At 43.5% G+C, this 27,943-nt stretch overlaps 1 protein-coding gene and 1 non-coding gene across 2 annotated transcripts; both read left to right on the top strand.

The window, feature by feature from the left end:
* The first annotated feature begins 41 nt into the window (after nucleotides 1–41).
* ppp1r8a (protein phosphatase 1, regulatory subunit 8a) lies at nucleotides 42–27,103 on the top strand. Its single transcript, XM_078567381.1, has 7 exons — nucleotides 42–133; nucleotides 13,530–13,590; nucleotides 15,555–15,708; nucleotides 19,916–20,133; nucleotides 20,691–20,835; nucleotides 25,885–25,949; nucleotides 26,486–27,103. The coding sequence occupies exons 1-7, from the start codon at nucleotides 90–92 to the stop codon at nucleotides 26,843–26,845; spliced, it is 1,047 nt and encodes a 348-aa protein (XP_078423507.1). The 5' UTR covers nucleotides 42–89; the 3' UTR covers nucleotides 26,846–27,103.
* Nucleotides 14,349–14,508, top strand: LOC144696185 (small Cajal body-specific RNA 1). The gene has a single exon (XR_013580100.1).
* Nucleotides 27,104–27,943: the final 840 nt, after the last annotated feature.

Raw genomic sequence — 27,943 nt, 5'->3', positions numbered from 1 at the left:
CTATGGGCATGCGCATCAAGCCCGACCGGGCCCCGCCCACCGCCTCAGTTACCCAGAATCCGGAGCGGTCGCCTCTCGATGTGATTCAAATGCAGGCGATTCAGCTCAAACCGGTCTTCGACTGTCCGACATGGTGAGTCCGCAACACCGCCACACTCTGTACACAGCTCGGCGAGAGCAAAGGCGATTTGCACCCCTCGATTGCAGGCCATCGAGCCTCCTGGCGCTGCGCTGTGTGTCGAGAGGCTGCAGCCTGTCCCGCTAGGCCGCGGTGTGGCTGCCCTGCAGTGGCGCCCCCTCCCCCAAATCAGCCCATCCTCCCCCAAATAAGCCCATCCTCCCCCACCCCCCCCCAAATCAACCGATCCCCCCTCCTCCCAATCAACCCATCCTTCCCCCCCCCCCCGCCAAATCAACCCATCCTTCCCCCCCCCCCCCCGCCAAATCAACCCATCCTCCCCCCCCCCCGCCAAATCAACCCATCCTCCCCCCCCCCGCCAAATCAACCCATCCTTCCCCCCCCCCCGCCAAATCAACCCATCCTCCCCCCCCCCCCCGCCAAATCAACCCATCCTTCCCCCCCCCCCCGCCAAATCAACCCATCCTTCCCCCCCCCCCGCCAAATCAACCCATCCTCCCCCCGCCCCCCCCGCCAAATAAACCCATCCTCCCCCCAATCAACCGATTCCCCCTCCCCCAAATCAGCCCATCCTCCCCCAAATAAGCCCATCCTCCCCCACCCCCCCCCGCCAAATCAACCGATCCCCCCTCCCCCCAATCAACCCATCCTTCCCCCCCCGCCAAATCAACCCATCCTCCCCCCCCCCGCCAAATCAACCCATCCTTCCCCCCCCCCGCCAAATCAACCCATCCTCCCCCCCCGCCAAATCAACCCATCCTTCCCCCCCCCCGCCAAATCAACCCATCCTTCCCTACCCCCCCCCCCGCCAAATCAACCCATCCTTCCCCCCCCCCGCCAAATCAACCCATCCTCCCCCTCCCCCCCGCCAAATCAACCCATCCTCCCCCCCGCCAAATAAACCCATCCTCCCCCCAATCAACCGATTCCCCCTCCCCTCAAATCAACCCATCTCCCCCCCAAATCAACCCATCTCCCCCCCCAAATCAACCCATCTCCCCCCCAAATCAACCCATCTCCCCCCCAAATCAACCCATCTCCCCCCCAAATCAACCCATCTCCCCCCCAAATCAACCCATCTCCCCCCCAAATCAACCCATCTCCCCCCCAAATCAACCCATCTCCCCCCCAAATCAACCCATCTCCCCCCCAAATCAACCCATCCTTCCCCCCCCCCGCCAAATCAACCCATCCTTCCCTACCCCCCCCCGCCAAATCAACCCATCCTTCCCCCCCCCCGCCAAATCAACCCATCCTCCCCCTCCCCCCCGCCAAATCAACCCATCCTCCCCCCCGCCAAATAAACCCATCCTCCCCCCAATCAACCGATTCCCCCTCCCCTCAAATCAACCCATCTCCCCCCCAAATCAACCCATCTCCCCCCCCAAATCAACCCATCTCCCCCCCAAATCAACCCATCTCCCCCCCAAATCAACCCATCTCCCCCCCAAATCAACCCATCTCCCCCCCAAATCAACCCATCTCCCCCCCAAATCAACCCATCTCCCCCCCAAATCAACCCATCTCCCCCCCAAATCAACCCATCTCCCCCCCAAATCAACCCATCCTCCCCCCAAATCAACCCATCCTCCCCCCAAATCAACCCATCCTCCCCCCAAATCAACCCATCCTCCCCCCAAATCAACCCATCCTCCCCCCAAATCAACCCATCCTCCCCCCAAATCAACCCATCCTCCCCCCAAATCAACCCATCCTCCCCCCAAATCAGCCCATCCTCCTCCAAATCAGCCCATCCCCCCCCAAATAGCCCACCCCCCCCAAATCAACTTATCTCCCCCTAAATCTCACCCCCTAAATCAACTCATCCCCCCCCAAATTCAACCCATCACCCCCCAAATCTCTCCATCCTCCCCAAATCTCTCCATTCCCCCACCCCCAAAATCTCCCATTCCACCACCCCTCCTTCCACCCACCCCCAGCCCAAACAGGAGGCCAGCCCTATTACCCCACACCGCCACCACTGGCCTGATATCTCTCCCACTCCCCCCACCGCCAGCCCGATATCTCCACAATCCCATTCCCCTTGCCCCCAGACTGTTTTCTCCCACCATACCCCCGTCCTGATATCCTCCAAAACTTTCCCCTTCTCCTGTTGCCTGGCGCTCACCCTTCCTCTCCCCTTTCCCCTCCCTGAGAGTAGGCTTCAGAGAGGTGGAGCAGGAGCTTGGAAGTGTTTGTAGTGAAATTGGAAGGTTTTATTATTTTCCAAAATGGGGCAATGATGTCTAAGCAGATGATGATATCTCTAACATTTTTGCATCAAGCATGTCACATGTTTAAATCAGAATGCATATGTGCCAGAATTAATGGGATTTGATATTTGGGTCCCACCAAAGGCCCTGTACAAACGTAAATTGTTGTCATGTAATCCCATCTTGCATTGGTAGCTTGCTGAATTGGATTAAGCATTGCCAGATTTAAGAGGTGCACTTTTTTTGGGGTACACTCTATCTCTCATTACTATGGATGTGCTTGATGTACTATTACAGTGGAATCATTTAAACTTCATTCAGAAAGAGAAACAAAGATGCTGAGACTGGGTGGTGCTGTGGGGTTATTATTTTTGCACTATTTGGTACCCTGCCAGTCTCCTCCCTCTTACTTTGTGTTTGAGTGTTGGTCATGTTAGACCCTGCTATGTATTGTAGACACCTGATTGTTTAATGGAGTGCAAACATGGGGTTGGCTGCAGATTTCCTGAGCTGTGCTCGCAATCCTGTGATTTTCTGGGTGCAAAAGACTTCGGGCTGGTGAATTTACCGGCCTTTTTGCACACTTTAACGTGGCTGACCTCACCGCCTTCCTCTAACACCTCTTCTCTGTTGTCCAGCTCAGATGTCCTGCCCTTGCTGGGTTACATGTTTAGCAATCCAGTTGTAGCCACAGCATCTATAGAAATGTTTTTTCTTGCCCCTATGCCTTTGCCTATAAAACTTCCTGAAGAAACTATCCTTGGTCCCCTCTTCCTCGTCTGCATAGTGCCCTTTGACAATGTCATCCAAAAACATGGGGTCTGGCTTCCACATGAATGTGGAAGACACACATCGAAGCCTCTTTCAAACCCCACACTGCTTATGTGTTGACATCCAGTCCTAGATGAACTGCAATTTTCTCGTCAAGTATTGAGCATATTGAAGTCATTCACCTACAAACTCTGTACCGCAGCCACTGACTCTATCCCCACTCTGCAGCATTGTCCTGGGTGGAACCTAGGCAGCCTATTCAACCCTTTTTCCTCTCCATCACAAAGGCTGGCGACTTCCACTTCCTTAACATCACCTGTCTCCTTCCCTGCATCAGCTCTTAGAACCATAGAAAAGTTACGGTGCAGAAAGAAGCCATTCAGCCCATTGTGTCTGGTCAAAAAGAGAAAATAGAAACTAGCCGCTCATTTTAGTCCCACTTTCCAGCACCTGGTCCGTAGCCTTGCAGGTTACAGCATTTCAGATGCAGATCCAGGCACCTTTTAAATGAGTTGAGCATTTCAGCCTCAACCACCAACTTAGACAGTGAATTTCAGATGCCCACAACCCTCTGGGTGAAAAAGTTTTTCCTCTCATCCCCTCTAATCCATCTGTCAATCACCTTAAATGTATTCCCCTGGTAATTGACCCCTCAGCGAGGGGAAACAAGTCTTTCCTGTCTACCCTATCTAGGCCCCTCATAATTTTGTACACCTCAATTAGGTCACCCCTTAGCCTTGTCTGTTCTAAGGAAAACAACCCTAGCCTATCCAGTCTCTCCTCATAGCTGCAGTATTCAACCCCGGCAACATTCTTGTCAATCTCTTCTGCGCTCTCTCCAGAGCAATTATGTCCTTCAGACCTGAACTGTACACAAAATTCCAGCTGTGGCCTAACCATTTTATACAGTTCCATAATTATATCCCTGCTTTTGTGTTCAATACATCGCCCAGTAAAGGAAAGCATTCTTGACCACCTTGTCCACCTGTCTTGCCACCTTCAAGGACTTGTGGACATGCACTCCAAGGTCTCTCAGTTCCTCAACCCCTCTCAATAACTTCTCGTTTATTGAATATTCCCTTGCTTTGTTTGCACTCCCCAAATGCATTTCCCCGCACTTTTCCAGGTTGAATCCCATTTGCCACTTTTCCGCCCACTCAATCAAATCATTCTGGAGCCGGCAGCTAGCCTCAGTCAAAAAGAAGGACTCGATGAGAAGAATGAACTACCCGTGGTTAACAGAGGTGGTCAAGGAGAGTATCCAATCGAAAACTAAGACATACAAAGTGGCGAAGATTAGTGGTAGGCCAGAGGATTGGGAATTTTTTAGGAAGCAGCAATGGATGACTGAAAAGCTAATAAAGAGGAAGAAAATTGATTATGAAAGTAAATTGGCAAGAAATATAAAAACAGACAGCAAGAGCTTCGGGTACTTAAAAAGAAAGAGAGTAGCTAAAGTGAGCATGGGACCCTTGGAGGATGTGACTGGGTAATTGATAACGGGGAACAGGGAAATGGTAGATAATTTAAACCAATATTTTACATCGGTCTTCACAGTGAAGGACACTATAAACATTCCAAAGATACCAGACAAGCAAGGAGCTAATGGGAGGAAAGATTTTGTAACAGTCTTTATCGCAAGGGACAAAGTATTTGACAAACTAATGGGACTAAAAGCAGACAAGTCACCAGGACCTGATGGCCTGTATCCAAGGGTTTTAAAGGAAGTGACTGCAGAGATAGTGGAGGCATTTGTTGAAATATTCCAGAACTCACTGGATTGCGGGAGGCCCCCAGCCCGGTTGGAAAACCGCTAATGTGATGCCCCTGTTCAAGAAGGGAGGGAGACAAGAAGCAGGAAACTATAGGCCAGTCAGCCTAACATCTGTCATTGGGAAAATGCTAGAGTCCATTATTAAAGAAGAAATAGGACACTTAGAAAAGCTTAACACAATCAAACAGAATCAACATGGTTTTGTGAAAAGGAAATCATGTTTGACATTAAGATAAAAGCAAAAAACTGCGGATGCTGGAAATCCAAAACAAAAATAAAAATACCTGCAAAAACTCAGCAGGCCTGGCAGCATCTGTGGAGAGGAACACAGTTAATGTTTCGAGTCCGTATGACTCTTCAACAGAACTAAGGAAAAATAGAAAAGAGGTGAAATATAAGCTGGTTTATTGGGGGGGTGGGGTGTAGGGCCAGGTAGAGCTGGATAGTTGGCCAGTGATAGGTGGAGATAGCCAAAAGATGTTATAGACAAAAGGACAAAGAGGTGTTGAAGGCGGTGATATTATCTAAGGAATGTGCTAATTAAGGGTAGAAAGCAGGACAAGCAAGGTAAAGGTAGCACTAGTGGGGGTGGGGTGGGGTGGGGTGAAGGAATTGAAAAAGGCTAAAAGGTAGACATAAAACAATGGATGGAAGTACATTTAAAAATAATGGAAATAGGTGGGGAAAGAAAAATCTATATAAATTATTGAAAAAAAGCTGGGGGGGGGAGGAATCGGAAAGCGCGTGGGGATGGAGGAGAGAGTTCATGATCTAAAATTGTTGAATTCAGTATTCAGTCCAGAAGGCTGTAAAGTGCCTAGTCGGAAGATGAGGTGCTGTTCCTCCAGTTTGCATTGAGCTTCATTGGAACAATGCAGCAGGCCAAGGACGGACCAGTGAAGCTCAACGCAAACTGGAGGAACAGCACCTCATCTTCCGACTAGGCACTTTACAGCCTTCTGGACTGAATATTGAATTCAACAATTTTAGATCATGAACTCTCTCTTCCATCCCCACCCCCTTTCCGATCCCCCCTTTTTTTTCCAATAATTTATATAGATTTGTCTTTTCCCACCTACTTCCATTATTTTTAAATGTATTTCCATCCATTGTTTTATCTCTACCTTTTAGCCTATTTCGATCCCTTCCCTTCACCCCTCCCCACCCCCACTAGTGCTATCTGTAACTTGTCCTGCTTTCTACCCTTAATTAGCTCATTCCTTAGATAATATCACCACCTTCAACACCTCTTTGTCCTTTTGTCTATGACATTTTTTGGCTATCTCCATCTATCACTGGCCTTCTATCCAACTCTACTTGTCCCACCACCCCCCTTAAACCAGCTTTTATTTCACCTCTTTTCTATTTTTCCTTAGTTCTGTTGAAGAGTCATACGGACTCGAAACATTAACTGTGTTTCTCTCCGCAGCTGCTGCCAAACCTGCTGAGTTTTTCCAGGTATTTTTATTTTTATCATGTTTGACATATTTGCTAGAGCTCTTTGAGGATATAACAAGCAGAGTTGATAAAGGGGAACCGGTAGATATGCTGTATTTGGATTTCCAGAAGGCATATGATAAGGTGCCATGTAAAAAGTTATTGCACATGATAGGAGCTCACGTTATTGGGTTAATGTATTAGCATGGATTGAGGATTGGTTAACACACAGAAGTGAGAGAGTCAGGATTAACGGGTCTTTTTCAGGTTGGAAAGACGTAACTAGTGGAGTGCCACGAGGATCAGTTATTTTACGATCTATATTAATGACTTGGAGGAGGAGGCAGAGTGTAATGTATCCAAATTTGCTGATGATACAAAAATAGGTGGAAGAGCATGTTGTGATGAGGACATAAGGAATCTACAAGGGACTATAGATAGGTTGAGTGAGTGGGCAAAAATTTGACAGATGGAGTTTAATGTGGGAAAGTGTGAGGTCATGTATTTTGGTAGGAAGAATCAAAAGGCAGACTATTATTTAAATGGAGAGAGACTCCAAAAAAGTACAGCACAGAGGGATCTGGGTGTACTTGTGCATGAAACACAAAAAGTTAGCATGCAGGTGAAGCAAGTAATTAAGAAGGCAAATGGAATTTTGGCCTGTATTGCTAGGGGGTTGGAGCTTAAAAATAAGGAAATCTTGTTACAGCTGTACAGGTGTTGGTGAGGCCGCACCTGGAGTACTGTGTCCAGTTTTGGTCCCCGTATTTAAGAAAGGATATACTGACATTGGAGGCAGTTCAAAAGAGATTCAATAGACTGATTCCTGGGATGAGGGTGTTGATTTATCAAGAACGGCTAAACAGGTTAGGCTTTTATTCATTAGAGTTTAGAAGAATGAGGGGTGATCTTATTGAAACGTACAAGATTCTGAGGGGGCTTAACAGGGTAGATGTTGAGAAGATGTTTCCACCAGTGGGGGAATCTCGAACTAGGGGTCATAGTTACAGAATAAGGGGACATTTAAAACTGAGGTGCGAAGGAATTTCTTCTCTTAGAGGGGAGTTAACATCTGGAATTCTCTACCCCAGAGAATTGTGTAGGCTAGATCACAAAGTATTTAAAGAGGAGGTAGATAGATTTTTGAAATATCGGGGAGTCAAGGGCAATGAGGAGCTGGCACGAAAGAGGAGTGGAGGCCTGGGGCAGATCAGCCATGATCTTATTGAATGGCGGGGCAGGCTTGAGGGGCCAAATGGCCTACTCCTGCTATTTCTTATGTTCTTCACTGTCAACTACATGGCCATTTTTTGTGTCATCTGCACATTTCCCAATCATGACTTCCACATTTAAGTCTAAATCATTAATGTGTACAACAAACAGCAAAGGCCCCAACACTGATCCCTGTGGAACATCACTGGAAACCGTTTTCCATTCACAAAAAAACATCCATTGGCCATTACCCTTTGCTGCCAACCCCTCATCAACTATTCCAAAGCTCCCCTGGCTGGCCTCCCATCTGTCCAGCAGAAACCTCAGCTCATCCGAAATTCTGCCTGTATTGTGTCGTCGTAATCTCTGCTGCATCAAATCCCATTAGCCCATCATGCCTGCCTTTCCTAACCTGCATCACCTCCTCATGCCCCATTGTTGAGTAAGAGGGGGAAGTGTCTACAGTAAATAATCCTTTACTGGGATTTACTTCTACATAAAACAAAAGAAAATTGTTAACACAATTATCTACGTCAACAAAACATCACCTGTACCCAACTCTGTAGTCAGAAGATTTACTTAATCAGTTGGTCCCAATAGCTGGTAGGAAAATTCAAAATGGTGTTAAATGGCTCCTTATGTTGGTCATAATTGATCACTTCCCAGATCACCTGATAAACCACCACCAGCAAGTCATCCTAGTATTGTGCTCAAAATGCTCTTTCGAGAAAGAGCTTAAGTTTCCATGGGTAGAATCTATATTCGACTTGCTGTGTATTTCTGTCAGTTCATGTTTATGTAGTATGAAATTTTCAAATGTCCACCATATAGTTCTGTAGAAATTCTAATGACAACGGATCTTGTTAAGTAAATGCTAATGTGGAAACATATTTATGTATATTGTACCTGAGACAATCAGCATCTCTAGTAAAAGGTTGCCTGCTCACTGCATATTTTATTTATTTAATTTTTATTCATTCACGGGATGTGGGCTTCGCTGGCTGGGCCAGCATTTATTGCCCATCCCTGGTTGCCCTTGAGAAGGTGGTGGTGAGCTGCCTTCTTGAACTGCTGCATTCCATATGGTGTAGTGCACCCACAGTGCTGTTAGGAAGGGAGTTCCAGGATTTTGACCCAGTGACAGTGCAGCAATGCAGGATATATTTCTAAGTCAGAATGGTGAGTGACTTGGAGGGGAACTTCCAGGTGGTGGTGTTCCCATTTATCTGCTGCCCTTGTCCTTCTAAATGGTAGTGGTTGTGGGTTAGGAAGCTGCTGCCAAGGAGCCTTCGTGAATTCCTGCAGTGCATCTTGTAGATGGTACACTACCGCTCCTGTGTATCGGTGGTGGAGGGAGTGAATGTTTGTGGATGTGGTGCCAGTCAAGCAGGCTGCTTTGTACTGGACAGTGTCAAGCTTCTTGGGTGTTGTGGGAGCTGCACTCATCCAGGCAAGTGGGGAATATTCCATCACACTCCTGACTTGTGCCCTGTAGATGGTGGACAGGCTTTGGGGAGTCAGGACGTGAGTTACTCGTCACAGGATTCCTAGTCTCTGACCCTCTCTTGTAACTACAGTATTTATGTGGCTAGTCCAGTTCAATTTCTGGTCAATGGTAACTCCCAGGGTGTTGATAGTGTGGGATTCGGTGATGGTACTACCATTGAACATCAAGGGGCGATGGTTAGATTCTCTCTTGTTTGAGATGGCCATTGCCTGACACTTGTGTGGTGTGAATGTTACTTGTTACTTGTCAGCCCAAGTCTGGATATTGTCCAGGTCTTACTCCATTTGGACAAGGGCTGCTTCAGTATCTGAGGAGTCGTGAATGGTGTTGAACATTGTGTAATTATCAGCAAAAATCCCCACTTCTGACCTTATGATGGAAGGAAGGTCAATGTTGAAGCAGCTGAAGATGGTTGGGCACAGGGCACTACCCTGAGGAACTCCTGCAGTGATGTCCTGGAGCTGAGATGACTGACCTCCAACAACCTCAACCATTTTCCTTTGTGCTAGGTATGACCCCAACCAGTGGAGAGTTTTCCTCCTGATTCCCATTGGCTCGAGTTTTGCTAGGGCTCCTTGATGCCACACTCGGTCAAATGTGGCCTTCATGTCAAGGGCAGTCACTCTCTCCTCACCTCGGGAGTTCAACTCTTTTGTCCACGCTTGAACCAAAGCTGTAATGAGGTCTGAAGCGGAGTGGCCCTGTCGGAACCCAAACTGAGTGTACCAGGTTGACACCTCATTTTTGGGTATGTCTGATGGTGCCCCTGGCATGTCCTCCTGCACTCTTCCTTGAACCAGGGTTGATCCCCTGGCTTGACGGTAGTGGTAGAGTGAGGGATATGCCGGGCCATGAAGTTACAGATTGTGTTTGAGTACAATTCTGCTGCTGTTGATGGCCCACAGTGCCCCATGGATGCCCAGTCTTGAGTTGCTAGATCTGTTCAAAATCTATCCTGTTTAGCATGGTGGTAGTGCCACACAACACAATAGAAGGTATCCTCAATGTGAAGGCGGGTCTTCATCTCCACAAGGACTGTGCGATGGTCACTCCTACCGACACTGTCATGGACAGATGCATCTACGACAGGCAGGTTGGTGAGGATGAGGTCAGTATGTTTTTCCCTCTTGTTGGTTCCCTCAACACCTGCCGCAGACCCAGTCTAGCAGCTATGTCATTTAGGACTCAGCCAGCTCGGTCAGTAGTGGTGCTACCGAGCCACTCTTGGTGATGAACATTGAAGTCCCTCACCCAGAGTACATTCTGCATTCTTTCCACCCTTTGTGCTTCCTCCAAGTGGTGTTCAACATGGAGGAGCGCTGATTCATTAGCAGAGGGGGGGCAGTACGTGGAAATTAGCAGGAGGTTAACTTGCCCATGTTTCACCTGATGCCATGAGACTTCATGGTGTCAGGAGTCAATGTTGAGGACTCCCAGGGCAACTCTCTCCCAACTGTATACCACTGTGCCTCCACCCCTGCTGGGTCTGTCCTGCCGGTCGGGAGGACCATACCCAGGGATGGCGATGGTGATGCTTGGGACATTATCTGTAAGGTACGATTCCGTGGGGATGACTGTCAGGCTGTTGCTTGACTAGACTGTGAGACAGCTCTCCCAAATTTGGCACTAGCCCCTAGATGTTAGTAAGGAGGACTTTGCAGGGTCGACAGGGCTGAGTTTGCTGTTGTTGTTTCCGGTGCCTAGGCCAATGCCAGGTGGTCTGTCTGATTTCATTCCTTTTTTTGTGACTTTGTAGCGGTTTGATACAACTGAGTGGTATTTCAGAGTCAACCACATTGCTGTGGGTCTGGAGTCACATGTAGGCCAGACCAGGTAAGGACGACAGATTTCCTTCCCTAAAGGATATTAGTGAACCAGATGTGTTTTTGCAACAATCGACAATGGTCATAAATTCCAGATTTTTTTTTTATTGAATTCAAATTCTACCATCTGCCGTGGTGGGATTCAAATCCAGCTCCCCAGAGCATTACACTGGGTCTCTGGATTACTAGTCCAGCGACAATCCCACCATACCATTGCCTCCCCTTGCAAGGCTGACATTTTGTAGTTATAAAAGCAAAAAACTGCGGATGCTGGATGCATTTTGTAGTTATGTGTTTCTTGTAGTCCATGATTTCATTGTCAGTTTCAATCAACATAAAGTCCTTTTAGACAAAAAAATATTGGCAAGTTTTTAACAGAATTTCTTGGGGATTGAAACAACCATAATTAGCATTGGATGTATGTAGACACCAACGACCACACTTGGGGTTGCTTGAGTTATAGAAACATAGAAAGTAGGAGCAGGAGTAGGCCATTCGGCCCTTCGAGCCTGCTCCGCCATTCATTATGATCATGGCTGATCATCCAACTCAATAGCCTGCTCCCGCTTCCTCCCCATATCCTTTGATCTCTTTCGCCCCAAGAGCTATATCTAACCCCTTCTTGAAAACATACAATGTTTTGCCCTCAACTACTTTCTGTGGTAGCATTTCCACAGGCTCACCACGCTCTGGGTGAAGAAATTTCTCCTCATCTCAGTCCTCAATGGTCTAACCGTATCCTCAGACTGTCCCCTGGTTCTGGGCTCCCCTACCATCGGGAACATCCTTCCTGCATCTACCCTGTCTAACCCTGTTAGAATTTTATAGGTTTCTGTGAGATCCCCCCTTATTCTTCTGAACTCCAGCGAATATAATCCTAACCGACTCAATCTCTCCTCATATGTTAGTCCCGCCATCCCAGGAATCAGCCTGGTAAACTTTTGCTGCACTCCTTCTATAGCAAGAACATCCTTCCTCAAATAAGGAGACCAAAACTGCACACAATATTCCAGGTGTGGTTTCACCAAGGCCCTGTATAATTGCAGCAAGACATCCCTGCTCCTGTACTCGAATCCTCTGGCTATGAAGGCCAACATACCATTTGCCGCCTTTACCGCCTGCTGCACCTGCATGCTTACCTTCAGCGAGGACACCTAGGTCTCGTTGCACATTCCCCCTCTCAATATATAGCCATAGATAATAATCTGCCTTCCTGTTTTTGCTACCAAAGTGGATAACCTCGCATTTATCCACATTATACTGCATCTGCCATGCATTTGCCCACTCACTCAGCTTGTCCAAATCACACTGAAGCATCTCTGCATCCTCCTCACAGCTCGCCCTCCCACCCAGCTTTGTACCATCTGCAAATTTGGAGATATTACATTTAGTTCCCTCATCTAAATCATTAATATATATTGTGAATAGCTGGGGTCCCAGCACCAATCCCTGCGGTACCCCACTAGTCACTGCCTGCCATTCGGAAAAAGACCCGCTTATTCCTACTCTTTGTTTTTTGTCTGCCAACCAGTTTTCTATCCACTATACACTAACCCCAATCCCATGCACTTTAATTATAGTTTAAGTTATAGTCCCCTTATAGTTTAAGGGGACACTTGACACAATGTAAATTTTCTCAAAAGACATTTATGCCCTGTCTGTTACATTGTGAAATCCATCATCGATTGCATCTGCAATATTTTTTTTTAAGTAGTTCCAGGGTGGGGATGAGAATTATTGCTGGCTGTAGTATGAAGTTGCTGCTCTGGTGGATCCATTTTAACTTAGACTCGTACCTGAACTAAAAATATCGTAATACTGCAAGGAACCTAAAGAATCTAAATCTTGGCATTGTCAAGAAAGGTGAAGAGTTAACAGCTTTCAAAGTCAGTACTTAGGATGTACTGTACGTCTGGAGGTGCTGCATCTCAGGTGAGAAGTTAAACCGAAGACCATCTGGGGGGTAGATGTTAAAAAAATCCCACGGCACTTTTCAAGGAAAAGCAGAGGGGTTTTTCTGGTGTCCTGGCCAACATTTATCGCTGAACCAACACCTTAAAAAAAAAAAGCATCTGGTTGTTTGTTTCATCACTGTTTATTGAAGCTTGCTGTACACAAATTGGCCTCAGCATTTTCTGCATTGCCACTGTGACCAACTTCAAAAATACCTCATTGGTCGTTAAGTGCTTTAAGATAACCTGAGGATATTGAAGGCACCATATAAATGCAAGGAACAAAACAGCTTCAGTTATAGCACAGTTCAGATTACAAAGATGCCAAATCCGAGAGGTTGAAAGACGTAGCTAGTAATAGGAAAAACAGAACAGCCAAATGTGGAATGCAAAACAAATGCTTCAAAAGAGGGGACTAGTCTCTTTAGGCTATACTATTGAATATTTGCACATGTAATACACAATTCTTTTGCTTATTCAGATCTTGCACATCATAGATTCCTTTCAGTTCTTTGTAAAGATCCCTTCTGAGTGGCTCAAGTTATTTTGTTGCCTCTGGTATAAAAGATTTGGTTGCACTCGTGATAATTTGATTTTGTACTTGAAGACTTTAAATATACAAAGATTTCAGACAAAACATATTGTAGATGTTTTCTTTGTTAATATACAGTTATATGCTAACAACCTTTTTCTAATTTCAGGGCAGGGAAACCTCCACCAGGACTTCATTTGGATGTTGTGAAAGGAGACAAGCTAGTAGAGGTAAACATTTGTGTTCTGTTTCCCTTTGGGGAAAGAAATGTGGAAATTGGCATTTTATGCTTCGTAATTGCTGCGCAAGAATAGCAGAGCAATTGTATTGATAATTGAGCCTGATGCAAGTGCCTGGCAAACACTTGCAGGGGCACAAATCAGATGCATTCATAAACAGGGTTACTGTTCAAAGCATTGTCTAAGTTCGAAGTGTAAATTGTGAAGCTGAAGGTTTTATTCTGGAACATCCCAAAAACAAGTGGTTAATCTGGGCAATTGAATATCTGAAGAGGTGACCTACTTTTCAGCCACTTAAATGTAAAACAGTCAAGGTAATGCAGTGGAAGTTCCCTTCCTCATGTTTAAATCCTTTCATGAGCTTCCCCCTGCCCCATTGTCTCTCCCCTCTTATACTCCCCCCACCTGCCACATTAGTGTGTGCATGTTCTGGAATTCTCTTGCTAAAGCCCTCTCTCTCTTCATCTCCCTCCTGCCCTCGAAGACTCTCCTTAAAACCCACGTGCTTGGTTAAGCCTTTGGCTAGTCAAGCTGATATCTCTATTTTGTTTTGGCATCCATTTTTTGATTGCACCTCAGTGAAACATTTTTGGATATTTCTCAAAAGATGCCATATAAATGAAAGTTATTTGGAACATAAGACTTCTTATAAACAGATTGCTCAGTTTAACCAGCCAGTTTTTACATTTTGTGCTTTGCTGAGTTACTACAATGCATGGAATTTTGTATTAAAGATGATAAGAGGAGGGATGCACCAGATACTAACCTGGCTGTCAATGTCGCAGTTCTGTTATAGACCTGAGACAATACTGTGATCGTTGGGTCCAAGTGGTGCTATATCAAAAAAAGCCTTGAGCATATTAGCTCAGTGTGCAGAGAAACACTGAGTTATAACTCAGAGGTACAACACTCCTGTACTGTTAGAAATCCCTAGTTCATATTATTTGTTAGAATTAATGGCCCAGAATTTGCTGGAGTGAGGCAGTTCATGGCATGCCCTGAGTTGTATTTTCTTCATCGTTCAGCTCAAATTTTTTTGCTGGAATTGCAAATTTGTTAATGGTCAATGAGACATCTGGAACCTTGGTGAATTAGTGGAACAATAATCTTTATCTCGTTAACCAATAAAATTTAAGGGTAGAGAAAGAAACAGTGAACAACAGTGAAGAATGTATGGAGAGTTAAAAGCCAAACAAAGGGAGGGAAAGAAAGATGAGATTAAGATTGGGAAGAGAAAAGACAAAGGAAAAAGTAAGAAAAAATGAAAACATTTAAAGTTTTAAAAAAAACTCTTGGAACAATTTTACTGCCTGCAGGAGTGAGACTCCACAATTTGTTGTTCCCTTTTGGGTCCCCAAGGTTGAATTACATTGCAGTAATATAAATCTTGTCATTAACCATGCTTGCACCATCAAATAGCGGCCTTAACTTTCTGCAGTGAGTTTCATTCATATTTAAGATTCAAAGTCATCCATGTCTTGACTCTGATGGGGTGATTGTTGATGAGGTCCCATTGCTGCAAAGCTAATGACAGAGTGGCACAAGTTATCTGCCAATTTGTGGCGGTTCGCAACTCATGACATATCTCTTCCACGCCCCTAGTTGCTGAGTTTTTAACATGCTAATGTTAAAACAGAATGCATTAAATACTCAGTTATTTTGTCAAAATTCTGTGCCAATATTATCCTAACTGGCCAAAAAGTCAATAAATTTGTATTAGAAAATACCTTACAAGGCTTAAAAAGTGTTGTACTTGTTAAAGAATGCAGAGATTGTCAACTTTTATTAATTCTCTGTCAATAGCGCTCATCTGTCCTTGAAAAAATAGTTTTAATATTTTACCATTTGTTACCATGGTGTTGTTTGTCTGACTTTCCTGTTGTGAACTGGATTCGTAAGTAATGGAAAACTGTTAAATAATACAAATCAGTTATATATTGGTACTTTTTCTCCAGAAACTCATCATTGATGAGAAAAAATACTACCTCTTTGGAAGAAACCCTGACATTTGTGATTTTACCATTGACCATCAGTCATGTTCAAGAGTCCACGCTGCATTGGTCTATCACAAACATTTGAAAAGAGTTTTCATCATAGACCTGAACAGCAGTAAGTGCTATTACATTGTATATTGCAAGTATTTAATGGAAAATGTTTGCAGCAGTCGAGTTTAAGGAGCTCCAGAATTTCAAAGTGAACAAATTTGAGAGGCTGTGTTACATGACAGGATAAAGGTCAGCTTCAGTGATTTACATTTGTTTATTGATGAGATCAACTGAATAAGTAAGATTTCACAAGTTTACCAGTCTTTCTCCGCATTTGAAATGTCAGACAACCATTGCTCACTGACGCCGCCACTGACATCTGTAGTTGTGAACCCAGTGATGCAGGCCATGGATAGAGGGATTATCTCTTAGGAACGCTTCTGCTTTGGAGAGTTTGGAATCCAAACTCCAGATCCACTTATGGCCAGCTTCAAACCTCTTGAAAATGGAAAGAGGCAAATGGTAGAGGGACTGAAAATAGCATGAAGTCTTATGTTCACACAGGACACGTTTGTAGGGCCGAAGGGAAATAGCCGGGGAGTGGGACTAATTGCATAGATCTTTCAAAATTCCAGCACAGACATGATTGGCCGAATGGTCTTCTCCTGTGCTATGCAACTTTATAACCCTGCTTTTTAGAATTGCAAAACTTGAGCTTTTGACAATTTCTTTCAGCTCTGCTCCCACTAAGAAGGCCTGTTGGCTTTTTTCACACTGTGGCTTTTTAATATGACTTCCAACCTTGATTAGTATGGAAAAACACTAGGTCTTCTGTTTCTGATACAGATTATTAAGAACAATTTTCTTTCATAAGTACTGCTCTTAAACTGGCTAAGAACTTGTAATGGAGCAAAGGATTTTGTTTTGGATACCCAGATCCAAGGTTTTTTTCAAAAAAGCTATTATAATAACAATATATCTAGGACATATTTTTTGTCCATCACACCAGTGTCAAACTAAAATGTCTTGTTGTGCTTCAGTGTCGCACTCGAACAAAAATTATAAAGGAACTCCAGGAATAGACAATTTTTTTGCAAGTTCTAATCGAGCCCTATACGAATTCACCCCTTCTTTAAGTAACAGCAAGTAAATGTAACTTTCATGAGCATGTATCTACACCAGAAGAATGGTATGCTGCGCTTTACGTGGTCTATAAAGATAGAAATATTATGTAAAAGCAAAATACTGCGGACACTGGAAATCTGAAATAAAACCAGGAAATGCTGGAAAAACGCAGCAGGTCTGGCAGCATCTGTGAGAGAAACAGAGTTAATGTTTCAAATCCATAGAACTCTCCTTTGGAAATATTATGTGCCTGCCTTCATGAAACTGCAATTGCAGAATTGCTGTGAGCAGCCCCAAAAGAAATTTCTCAATCTATATTATTCAAGCCCCTACCAGTTTGAACATTTCTGTTTATGACTCTCCATTATTTCCTGTTTGAGTTTGTTCTCTTTCCTGCACCCAACTCCCTATTCTACAACTCTCTACCTTAGCCATTAAGTTACAATTTACTGTCTTTTCAAATGCTGTTTGAAAGTTAAGTGAGCGAACAAAACACTGAATTTCCTTGTCCAGTATGGCAATTAGAAATCTTCAAAAAATCTCAGTTAACTATGATCACAGTTCCCAGAATGTCTACTCGTTCTCCTTTATAAATGTATTGAGCTGTGTATTCCCCTGCCACCCCAAACCACTCAAAATAATTTTGAACATTTTCCTTGCAGTGATATCTTGAGATCCTGTAGTTTTGAGGGGCATTACCTGCTTATCTTTGCACAGATTAACATGTTAGCTATTTTCCTTGTGATATTTTGAGGGCTTGTAGTTTTGAGGCATTTTGCTTGCTTGATTTTCAGGAGTTGGATTAGCCACTTTTCAATCAGACAGTGTCTTCCAAATATATTGCACTTGTGAATGTGTGTTGTCAGGGCTGTTTGCTTTAAGATCATTTCACCAGTGTGCAATAATTTTACCAATATCTACATCTTTCGCTGCCCCTGAATACCCGATCGCTGACTTGAGCAAATCATCATCATCCTTCTCCTCCTGTGAATGATGGTTTAAAAATTCAATTTCTAGTATCCTAGTGTTAGTTCCTCCACCACTCGGGAGGTGATGGTGTAATGGTATTGTCACTGGATTAGTAATCCAGAGACCCAGGATAGTGCTCTGGGGACCAGGGTTCGAATCCTGCCGTGGCAAACGGTGGAATTTGAATTCAATAAAAATCTGAAATTAAAATCTAATGATGAAGCCATTGTCGATTGTTGGGAAGGGAAGGAAATCTTACCTGGTCTGGCCTACTTGTGACTCCACAGCAATGTGGTTGACTCTTAAATGCCCCTGAACAAGGGTAACTAGGAATGGCAAGAAATGCAAAAAATTTTTCCTCAAACCCCCTAAACCTCCTGCCCCTCACCTTAAATCTATGCCCCCTGGTTATTGATACCTCAGCTAAGGGGAAAAGCTTCTATCTATGCCCCTCATAATTTTGTTTACCTCTACCAGGTCCCCCTTTAGCCTTCTCTGCTCTAAGGAAAACAACCCTAGCCTATCCAGCCTCTCTTCATAGCTGAAACACTCCAGCCAAGGCAACATCCTGGTGAATCTCCTCTGCACCCTCTCCAGTGCAATCATATCCTTCCTATAGCGTGGCTTAGAACTGCACACAGCATTCCAGCTGTGGCCTAACTAGCGTTTTATACAATTCCAACATAACCTCCCTGCTCTTATATTCTATGCCTCGGCTGATAAAGGCAGGCATCCCATATGCCGCCTTAGCCACCTGTGCTGTTGCCTTCAGGGATCTGTACACCAAGGTCCCTCTGATCCTCTGTGCTTCCTAGGGTCCTACCGTTCATTGTATACCCTTGTCGTGTTAGTCCTCCCAAAATGCATCACCTCACACTTTTCAGGATTAAATTCCATTTGCTACTGTTCTGCCCATTTTACCAGCCCATCTATATCATCCTGTAATCTAAGGCTTTCCTCCTCTTTATTTATGACACCACCAATTTTCGTGTCATCTGCGAACTTACTGATCATACCTCCTATATTCATGTCTAAATCATTAAAGAACACTACAAACAGCAAGGGTCCCAACACCAATCCCTGCGGTACACCATTTGTCACAGGCTTCCAATCGCAAAAACAACCTTTGACCATCACCTTCTGCCTCCTGCCACTAAGCCAATTTTGGACCCAATTTGCCAAATTGCCCTGATCTCATGGGCTCTTACCTCCTTGACCATCCTCTCGTGGGACCTTGTCAAAAGCCTTACTGAAGTCAATGTAGACAACACAACTGCACAACCCTCATCTACACAACTAGTCACCTCCTCAAAAAATTCAATCCAATTTGTTAGACATAATCTCCCCCTGATAAAGTCATGCTGACTATCCCTGATTAATCTCTGCCTCTTCAAGTGGAGATTAATCCTGTCCCTCAGAATTTTTTCCAATAGTTTCCCTACCACTGATGTTAGACTCACTGACCTGTAATTACCTGGTTTATCCCTACTACCCTTCTTGATAATGGTACCTCATTTGCTGTCCTCCAGTCCTCTGGCGCCTCTCCTGTGGCCAGAGAGGTTTTGAAAATTAGTGTCAGAGCCCCTGCAATCTCTTCCCTTCCCTCACATAGCAGCCTAGGATACATCCCATCTCGGCCTGGGGATTTATCCGCTTTTAAGCCCACTAAAACCGCTAATAACTCCCCTCTTTCAATGCTAATTTGTTCAAGTATATGACAGCCCCCCTCCCTGATTTCTACACCTACACCATCCTTCTCCATAGTGAACACAGATGAAAAGTAATCATTTAAAACCTCACCTACCTCTTCCGGCTCCACGCACAGATTGCCACTTTGGTCCCTAATGGGCATTATCCTTTCCCTGGTTATCCCCTTGACCTTAATATATTTATAAAATGCCTTGGGAATTTGCAGATGATATGTTTAAGTCCAGTACCGCCCTTCTCTTGTTGGACTTTCTACATGCTGGCTCAAAAAGCTCTCCTGGATGCATTTTAAGAATTCCTCCCCTGACTGTTTGGAGGCCTATAGTACACTCCCAGCAAAGTGATTGTCCCCTTTTTATTTTTAAGTTCAAGATGGAAAAACTCTTGTGTTCCTTCTTTCCCTTCCCTCCCCAAACGAAAGGTAGAAGCTTATGCTGAAGGATTGGTTGAGTGTTAGACTAACCAACTATTCATTTACTTCTTCAAGTACTTACTTACTTACCTGGTAAGCCAATTAATTACTCTTGCAGCTCATGGTACGTATCTGGGGCGTCTTCGTTTGGAGCCCCACAAACCACAGCAAGTTCCCATAGATTCCACGTTGTCGTTTGGAGCCTCGACACGAGCGTACACACTACGAGAAAAACCACAGACAATGCCATCTGCAATCAAGGGTGATGAAATTGCGGCAGAAGATGATGAACTGAAGGGATTGCTGGGTTTGCCTGAAGAGGAGACAGAACTAGATGTAAGCCCAGGTTTACGTAAGCATCTGAATCAATTTCTGCTGAGCTACGTAGAACTATATGCCGTTATGGTAATTGTTCCAAGGTGACGGTGGGTTTTTGTAGGAGTGTGTTATATAATTCTATAAATATATATCTAGTTTGGTGGCATTGGTTTGATAACAATGTGTAATGCTGAATGCTGACAGCTGTAATGAAGATCCACAACTCTTTAAGCTCCCATTTCAAACAATACAGCATAATGTCATATAATTGTCACTCTAACTATACAAATTTGTCCACCCATCCTGATTTTAGTCCAATTTTTTAAGAAGCGTTAGCCAATTTCTTTATCCTTTGCACTCCTGTTGCCATCAAAGAGAGAGGAGAATTTTATGGTATAGTCTTATGATTCATGGGAACAAAATTGGAACTTGTTTGGCAATCCATTCTAGAAGTGGGAGCAGTAGTTTTATCAATTTTCTTTATTGGTCAAGCAGGTTGATGTGAAGACTGCCTGTTCAAGCTAAAGTGAAAAGATGTATACCTGAAATTCCATGCTTTTCTTTGCTTCACTTAGAATTTGACAGAATTCAACACAGCTCACAACAAAAGAATATCTACGCTGACAATTGAAGAAGGAAACCTGGAGATCCAGAGGCCAAAACGTAAAAGAAAGAGCTACCGAGTATCATTCAGTGACGATGAAGAGATAATAAATCCAGGTATGACTATCTTTAAACCTCGTGTAATTTCTTAACTTGAAGTAATGATTCACAATGTGCAAATTTGGCATATGATTTTCACAGCCCGCCATGCTGGGCAAAGTGGGCGCCTTGAATGTGATGTAACACAGGTCCGATCCGGTGTGCCACTGCCGAGAGCATGTATCTGAGTGCCTGTGTTAGATTTATTAGTGACTTACCTTATGTTTATGGCCCCTGACGTTGGTATCTCCCAAAAGTGGAACCAGCTTCATTATCTTAAAGGTCTCTTATCAGGTCACCCTCTCAGCCTTCTCTTTTCTACAGGAGAAACCCCAACCTGTTCAGTGTTTTCTGATAAATATAGCCTCTTAGTTTTGGTATCAGCCTTGTAGATCATTTTTTGCACCTTCTGCAGTCAATGTCTCATCGCCCTTTTTACAATATGGTGACCAGAACTGTGCATAGTACTCCCAAGTGTGATCTAACCAAGATTCTATACAAGTTTAACATAACTTCTCTGCTTTTTAATTCCACCCTTCTAGCAATAATCCCCAGTGTTTTTTTTATAATGGCCTCATTAATCTGTGTTAGTACTTTTAGTTAATGGTGTATCTGTACTTTGAGATCCATTTGTTCCTCAGTCCCATTTAGACTTTACTTTCCAAGGAGCATGTGGTCTCCATAGTCTTCCAACCAAAATGCATGAGCTCACGTTTATTTGAATTAAAATTAATTTTCAAATTATATGATCAATCGCAATTTTAGTTATGTCATCGTGTATTTTGTCACTATCTTATTATTAACTAGCCTCTAGTTTGTTGTTGTCTGCAAATATTGAAATTATATTTGATTCCCAAGTCTAAACCGCTTGTTAGTGTGGCTACCTATTTAGCTTTTGTGAAAGTATCCTTAATGCATATCTACCTGACATCTTTATTGAAAGTACAGTGCTCTGTGAAGCATACACTTGTCCATGCTATCATATTGCTTTGAACTGCTGTAAAGGAAATCCTTAGTGTTCAAATACCATTTTTGGACCCAGGCAAAATTCTAGCATTGTAAGCTGCTATTTTTCTCTTGTAATTCTAAAATTGCATGAATATTAATATAGCCCTGCAATTATATAGGTCTTTGAACAAGCACATTATCTGGAAATAATGATTTACTTCTACAGTAATGTATTCCTGGGGACAGAGGTGCAGGAATTACAGCATCATTGAGAGATCATGCTCTAAGTGAGACAGTAATAACTTGGCTGAATGGTGGCACTTTTGCCTTTGGGTCAGAAGATTGAGTTTAAGCCCCACTCCAGGGATCTATGCACATAAGATAGTCCAATATCTCAGTATCACAGTATCTTTACAGTGCAGAAGGAGGCCATTCGGCCCATCAAGTCTGCACTGGCTCTCTGAAAGAGCATTCCAGCTAGTCCTACTCCCCTGCCTTTCCCTGTAACCTTGCACATTCTCTCTTTTCAGGTAGCAATTCAATTCCCTTTTGACTACCTCGATCGACACTGCCTCCACCACCCTCTCAGAAAGCGTGTTCCAGACTCCAACCATCCTCTGGATGGAAAACATTTTCCTCACATCACATTTACTCCTTTTGCCAATTATTTTGAATCTGTGCCCTCTAGTTATTGATGTTCTCTTGAGTGGGAACAGTTTATCACAATTTACCCTCAGGATCTCGAACTCCTCTATCAAGTCTCCTCTCAGCCTTCCTTTCTCCAAAGAAAAGAGTCCCAACCTCTCCAATCTATCCGCATAGCTACAGTTCTTTATCCCTGGAATCATTCTTGTGAATCTCTTCTGTACTCTCTTTAATCCCTACACATCCTTTCTCAAGTATGGCACCTAGAACTGGACGCAGTACTCCAGATGAGGCCTAACTAGTGCCTTGTACAAGTTCAACATGGCTTCCTTACTCTTGTACCCAATGCCCCTATTAATAAAGCTTTATTAACTGCTCTGTCCTTGCCATCTTCAATAGCCAATGTATGTATACGCTGAGGTCCCTCTGTTCGTGCACCTCCTTTAGAGGCTCTCCCTTCATTTTATCTTGCCTCACCATATCTTTCCTGCCAAAACAAATCACCTCACACTTCTCTGCATTGGACTTCATCTGCTACTTGTCTGCCGAATCCACCAACATGTCTATGTCCTTTTGAAGTTCAAGACCATACCCATCACAGTTGACAATATTTCCAATCTTCGTATCATCTGCAAATTTTGAAATCATACCTGCACACCACAGTCTAAGTCATTAATATATATCAGGAAGAGCAAGGGCCCCAACACAGATCCCTGGGAAACTGCACCACAAACCTTCCTCCAATCTGGAAAAACAACCATTTATCACTACATTGTTTCCTGTCACTCACCCAATTTCTTATCCAAGTGCCTACTTTCCCTTTTATTCCATGACCTAGGATTTTGCTCACAGGTCTGTTGTGTGGCACTGTATCACATGCCTTTTGAAAATGCATATACACCACATCAACAGTATTTCCATTATCAACCTTCTCTGTGACCTCCTGAAAAAAATCCAGCAAGTTAGTTAAACATGATTTTCCCTCAATGATCCCATGCTGGCTTTCCTTAATTATCCTGCACTTGTCTAAATGATTATTGATTTTATCCTGTACTATAGTTTCCCTACCATTGAGGTCAAACTGACTGGTCTGTCATTGCCAGCTTTATCCTTGCACCCCTTTTTGAACAAGGGGTTTGCAATTGTCTAGTCCTCTAGGACCTCCCATCTGTCCAAGGAAGACTGGAAGATTATCACTAGTGCCTCTGCAATTTCCACTCTCACTTTCTTCAGTACACTTGGATGCACCTCATCCAGTCCTGGTACCTTATCTGTTTTAAGTAAAGATAGCCTTTCCAACACTACCTTGCTCTTGATTGTAAGTTCTTCTAGTGTACCAGTTACCTCCTCTCTCACCTCGGCCTGGGTGGGATCATCTTCTTTTGTAAAGGCAGATGCAAGGTACTCATTCAACACCTGAGCTATTTCTCCAGCCTCCACATGCAAGTCCCCTTTTTTGTTCTTAATCAGCCCTACTCTTTCTATTACCACCCTTTTATTATTTACATGCTTATAGAAGACTTTGGAATTCCCTTTTATGTTCGCTGCCAGCCTCTTTTCATGCTCTCTCCTTGCTTTTCTTATTTGTTTCTTCACTTCCCCTCTGGTCCCTCTATATCCAGCCTGATTCTCTATTGTGTTTTCTACCTGACATCTGTCGTACGAGCACTTCTTCCTTTTCGCCTCTACCTCTCATCATCCAGGGCACTCTGGATTTATTTGTCCTACCTTTCCCCTTCAAGGGAATTTACCTTGACATTGCATGCAACACTTTTTCTTTGAATGTGGCCTATGTTCAGTCACCATCTTTTCTGCCAATATTTGATTCCAACTCACTCAACTCAGTGCACTCTCATCCCAACGAAGTTGGCTTTCCCCCAATTAATTATCCCTGCCCTGGAATGTTCCCTGTCCTTTTCTATGATTAACCTAAATCTTCTGATACAATGGTCACTGTCCCCTTGAGGCTCTCCCACTGATATTTTATCCACTTGGGCCAACTCATTCCCCAGAACCAGGTCCAAAAGCACATGTCCCCTCATTAGACTGGAAGCATACCACTGCAGAAATGCATTCCAAAAACCCTTGCCTCTCTTGTCCCTTTGTACTATTCCGATCCCAGTCTATATTTGAATAATTGAAGTCCCCCATTATGATTACCCTATAATTCTTGCACCTCTCTGTAATTTCTTCGCAATTTTTTTCACTACATCCCTTCCATTAGTGGTGCTCTGTATACTACACCAATCAATGTTATTGTACCTTTTTCAATCTAGTTTAAACCCTCCCCAACAGCACTAGCAAACCTCCCCTCGAGGACATTCGCCCCAGTCCTGTTAAGGTGTAACCCGTCCTTGTACAGGTCCCATCTGCCCCAGAATCGATCCCAGTGCCACAGAAATCTAAAGCCTCCATTTCTACTTCTACTCCATTTCTCCAGCCACATGTTGAACCACTCAATCTTCCTATTTTTATGCTCAACTAGCATGTGGCACTGGGGGTAATCCTGAGATTACTGCCCTTGAGGCCCTGCTTTTTAATTCTCTTCCGAACTCCCTAAAATCTGCTTTCAGGACCTCGTCCCTTTTCCTATCTATGTCATTGGTCCCAATCTGGACCATGACCTCTGGCTGTTCACCCTCCCCCTAAAGAATGTCCTGCAGCTGCCCTGTGACATCCTTCACCCTGGTACCAGGGAGGCAACATATCATCCTGGATTCATGTCTACAGCCACAGAAATGTCTGCCTGCTCCCCTAACTATGGAATCCCCTACTACTGTAGCATTTCCACTCTTCCTCCTCCCCTCCTGTACAGCTGAGCCACCTGTGGTGCCATGAACTTGGCTGTTGCTACAGTCTTCTGAGGAACCATCCCGCTCACCAGTATCCAAAATGGAAAAGCAGTTAGAAAATGAGATATCCTCAGTGGATTCTTGCACTACCTGCCTGCTACTCTCAGATACTCTGACAGTCACCCATTCCCTCCCTGCCTGTGTTCTACTTAGCTGTGGTGTGACTATCTCTCTAAACCTGCTATTAATGAAAGCCTCAGCCTTGCGAATATACATAACAATACAGCACCAAGGGAGTGTTGCATTGTCAGTAGTTCCTGTTTTTTGGGGCAAAATCTTAAACTGAAGTCATGTCTGCCTGTTCGCGTGGATGTAAAAGTTCCTGTGGCACTATTCGAAGAAGTTGAAAGAATTCTTCTGCCATCCTTGCCAACATTTATCCCACAGCCATCACCGCCAAAAACTACATTAACCAGTCATTTTCGCTGTGGTTTTGCAGGGCAAATTGACAACCACGTTTTCCTACAAAACAAAATGACTACGCTTGGAAAGTAATTAATTATTTGTGAAGCATCTTTTTAGATGGACTGAGCCCTGAAATATGCTATATAAATGCAAGTTTATTTGTTCTTATGGTAATCTTCAACTAATGGTGTCTTTACTTGCCCCATTCCCTTTTCAGAGGATGTTGATCCTTCAGTTGGTCGCTTCAGAAATATGGTTCAGACAGCAGTGGTACCACTCAAGGTAAACAAAGTCAACACTTTTTATTGTAAATTATAATTAGGCAGTGAAATATTTAGCTCAAGTTCTAATGAGCTTGATATTGCAGATCACAACCCAGAAAGGATAACATTTACTGCTTGTTAGCAAAGCATGAGAAACTTACTCTAAAAATAATCCTAATTTCCTGTAATCAATAATTGCTGCAGTCTTTTAATGATGCTACATGCTGTGGAGGCCAAGTCACTGAATGTATTTAAGAAGGAAATAGATAGATTCCTGGACTCTAAAGGCATCAAGAGGTATGGGGAGAGAGCGGGAATATGGCTTTGAGATAGAGGATAAGCCATGATCATAATGAATAACAGAGTAGGCTTGAAGGGTCGAATGTCCTTCTCCTATTTTCTATGTTTCTAAATATTGTTTTACAGCAGGAGTTATCCTTCCTGTATCGTGGATGTTTCAATGTTTTGAATGAGAAAACCCCCGGAGGTTGATTAATGCAAAAGGAATATTGTTTCCAGAAATTTAATTGTTTTATTTTTGGGGGAAAATTACAGAAAAAGAAGACGGAGAGTCCCAGTTCACTCGGCCTGGAAGATGGAGTTGCTAGGCGTATGCAGAATTTCCCATTCAACGCTAGTTTATACGGTGGCCTCCCTCCGACCAGTGGTGATTCTTCGTCTCAGCTACATGGTAATACAATGGGAACTGCAATGATAGGAGGACTGCCCATGCCATTCCCAAACCCTGCTCCAGAAGTGGACTTGGCACCAGCAGTTGTGCCGGCAACTGTGACTATAAACCCTGTTCCTAACCCTGGCGTGTTCAATGCAGAATCTGTTAATGAGCCGAAGAAAAAGAAATATGCCAAGGAGGCCTGGCCTGGCAAGAAGCCGACTCCATCATTGCTTATTTGATCATCTGTTCCTTTTTTTAAAAAAAATGAATAAAGTCACCTAGGATTTGAGGACCGAGAGGGGCTTTCTTTTAATTCTGTTAATATACCTAAGATTTATATGAGCTTTGTACAGATGTTTGTACAGTTGTGTAATAGATTCACAGCCTTTTCCACATTTATTGTTACTGCTTTTTACCTCTAACCTGTATTTCAGTGTAAATTACGTACAACATTGCCAGTTTGTTGGACTAAAATCACATAAACTATTTTTCTGCCATGTGTGCTTTGTTTGTGTCTAGAATAGGATATTAGGTGAGGGGCTGTATGTTTTTATATTGGATTTTTTGGATTAGTAGCAAAAGCAGAGCACTGAAGTTACCTGTGCACTGTTTGTGATTGGAGCAAGTCATTTATTATTGCTTAGACACACTCTGAAATTGTAATTTTCATTGCTTCTGGAACTGTTTGCTTTTAAAAGGAAAAATGCAGCATTCAGATAGCAAGTTGCACGTGTAAAAAAAAAGAAATTACATCAAGTCAAAGTACTTTCCCTACTTTTTTATTTGCTTCAGTGGGTTATTGAATGATCTTTAACAAGTACAATTTGGCCTATTTTGATCCCTACGTGATACTATTCTTGAATGAAACTCATTGGTTACAATATTTTGTAGACATCAGTTTCTAGAACCTTATTTTGGGAATTACTTTAAAGAGAATTAGTTCTCAAGTCAGGTAATTTTCTTAGGGGACTTGATTCTTGTCTGTTTTTTTTGTTGTGAAATGAAGCCATTGTGAACATGTGTGTTTATATGAAAGTCAACTGTGAAATTAAAACAGCTCAAATATTTTGAAGAAATAAGCCCTGTAAAAGTTATCTGCATTGGTGTGTGTTAAGAGGTCTGTCATTACACTCAAACTGTTTAGCTTTTTAAATACCTTGGGCTATCACCAGTGTGCCTTTTGTGTTAAGGGGTGATGAATTAACTTGAGGACAAAGTTCATTTTTGGTGTTTTTTGTGTGGCTGAGAATGTATTACTAATTCTCCATTTTTAAAATTAACTTTTATGAAATGCAGCTCAAATGGTCAGATAAGTTCTGAAGTACCTAATGGCTAGG

The sequence above is a fragment of the Cetorhinus maximus genome, chromosome 21, assembly GCF_964194155.1.
Source record: "Cetorhinus maximus chromosome 21, sCetMax3.hap1.1, whole genome shotgun sequence".
Lineage (NCBI taxonomy): Eukaryota > Metazoa > Chordata > Chondrichthyes > Lamniformes > Cetorhinidae > Cetorhinus > Cetorhinus maximus.
This window is presented reverse-complemented; position numbering and strand designations above follow the sequence as displayed.

Bases quoted from the DNA above. Each gene is read 5' to 3' on its own strand.
- ppp1r8a (XM_078567381.1), top strand. From the start codon at position 90: ATGCAGGCGATTCAGCTCAAACCGGTCTTCGACTGTCCGACATG. The intron at 20,134-20,690 runs GTAAGCCCAGGT...TGCTTCACTTAG, and splicing joins AAGAGGAGACAGAACTAGAT to AATTTGACAGAATTCAACAC. The intron at 20,836-25,884 runs GTATGACTATCT...TTCCCTTTTCAG, and splicing joins TGAAGAGATAATAAATCCAG to AGGATGTTGATCCTTCAGTT.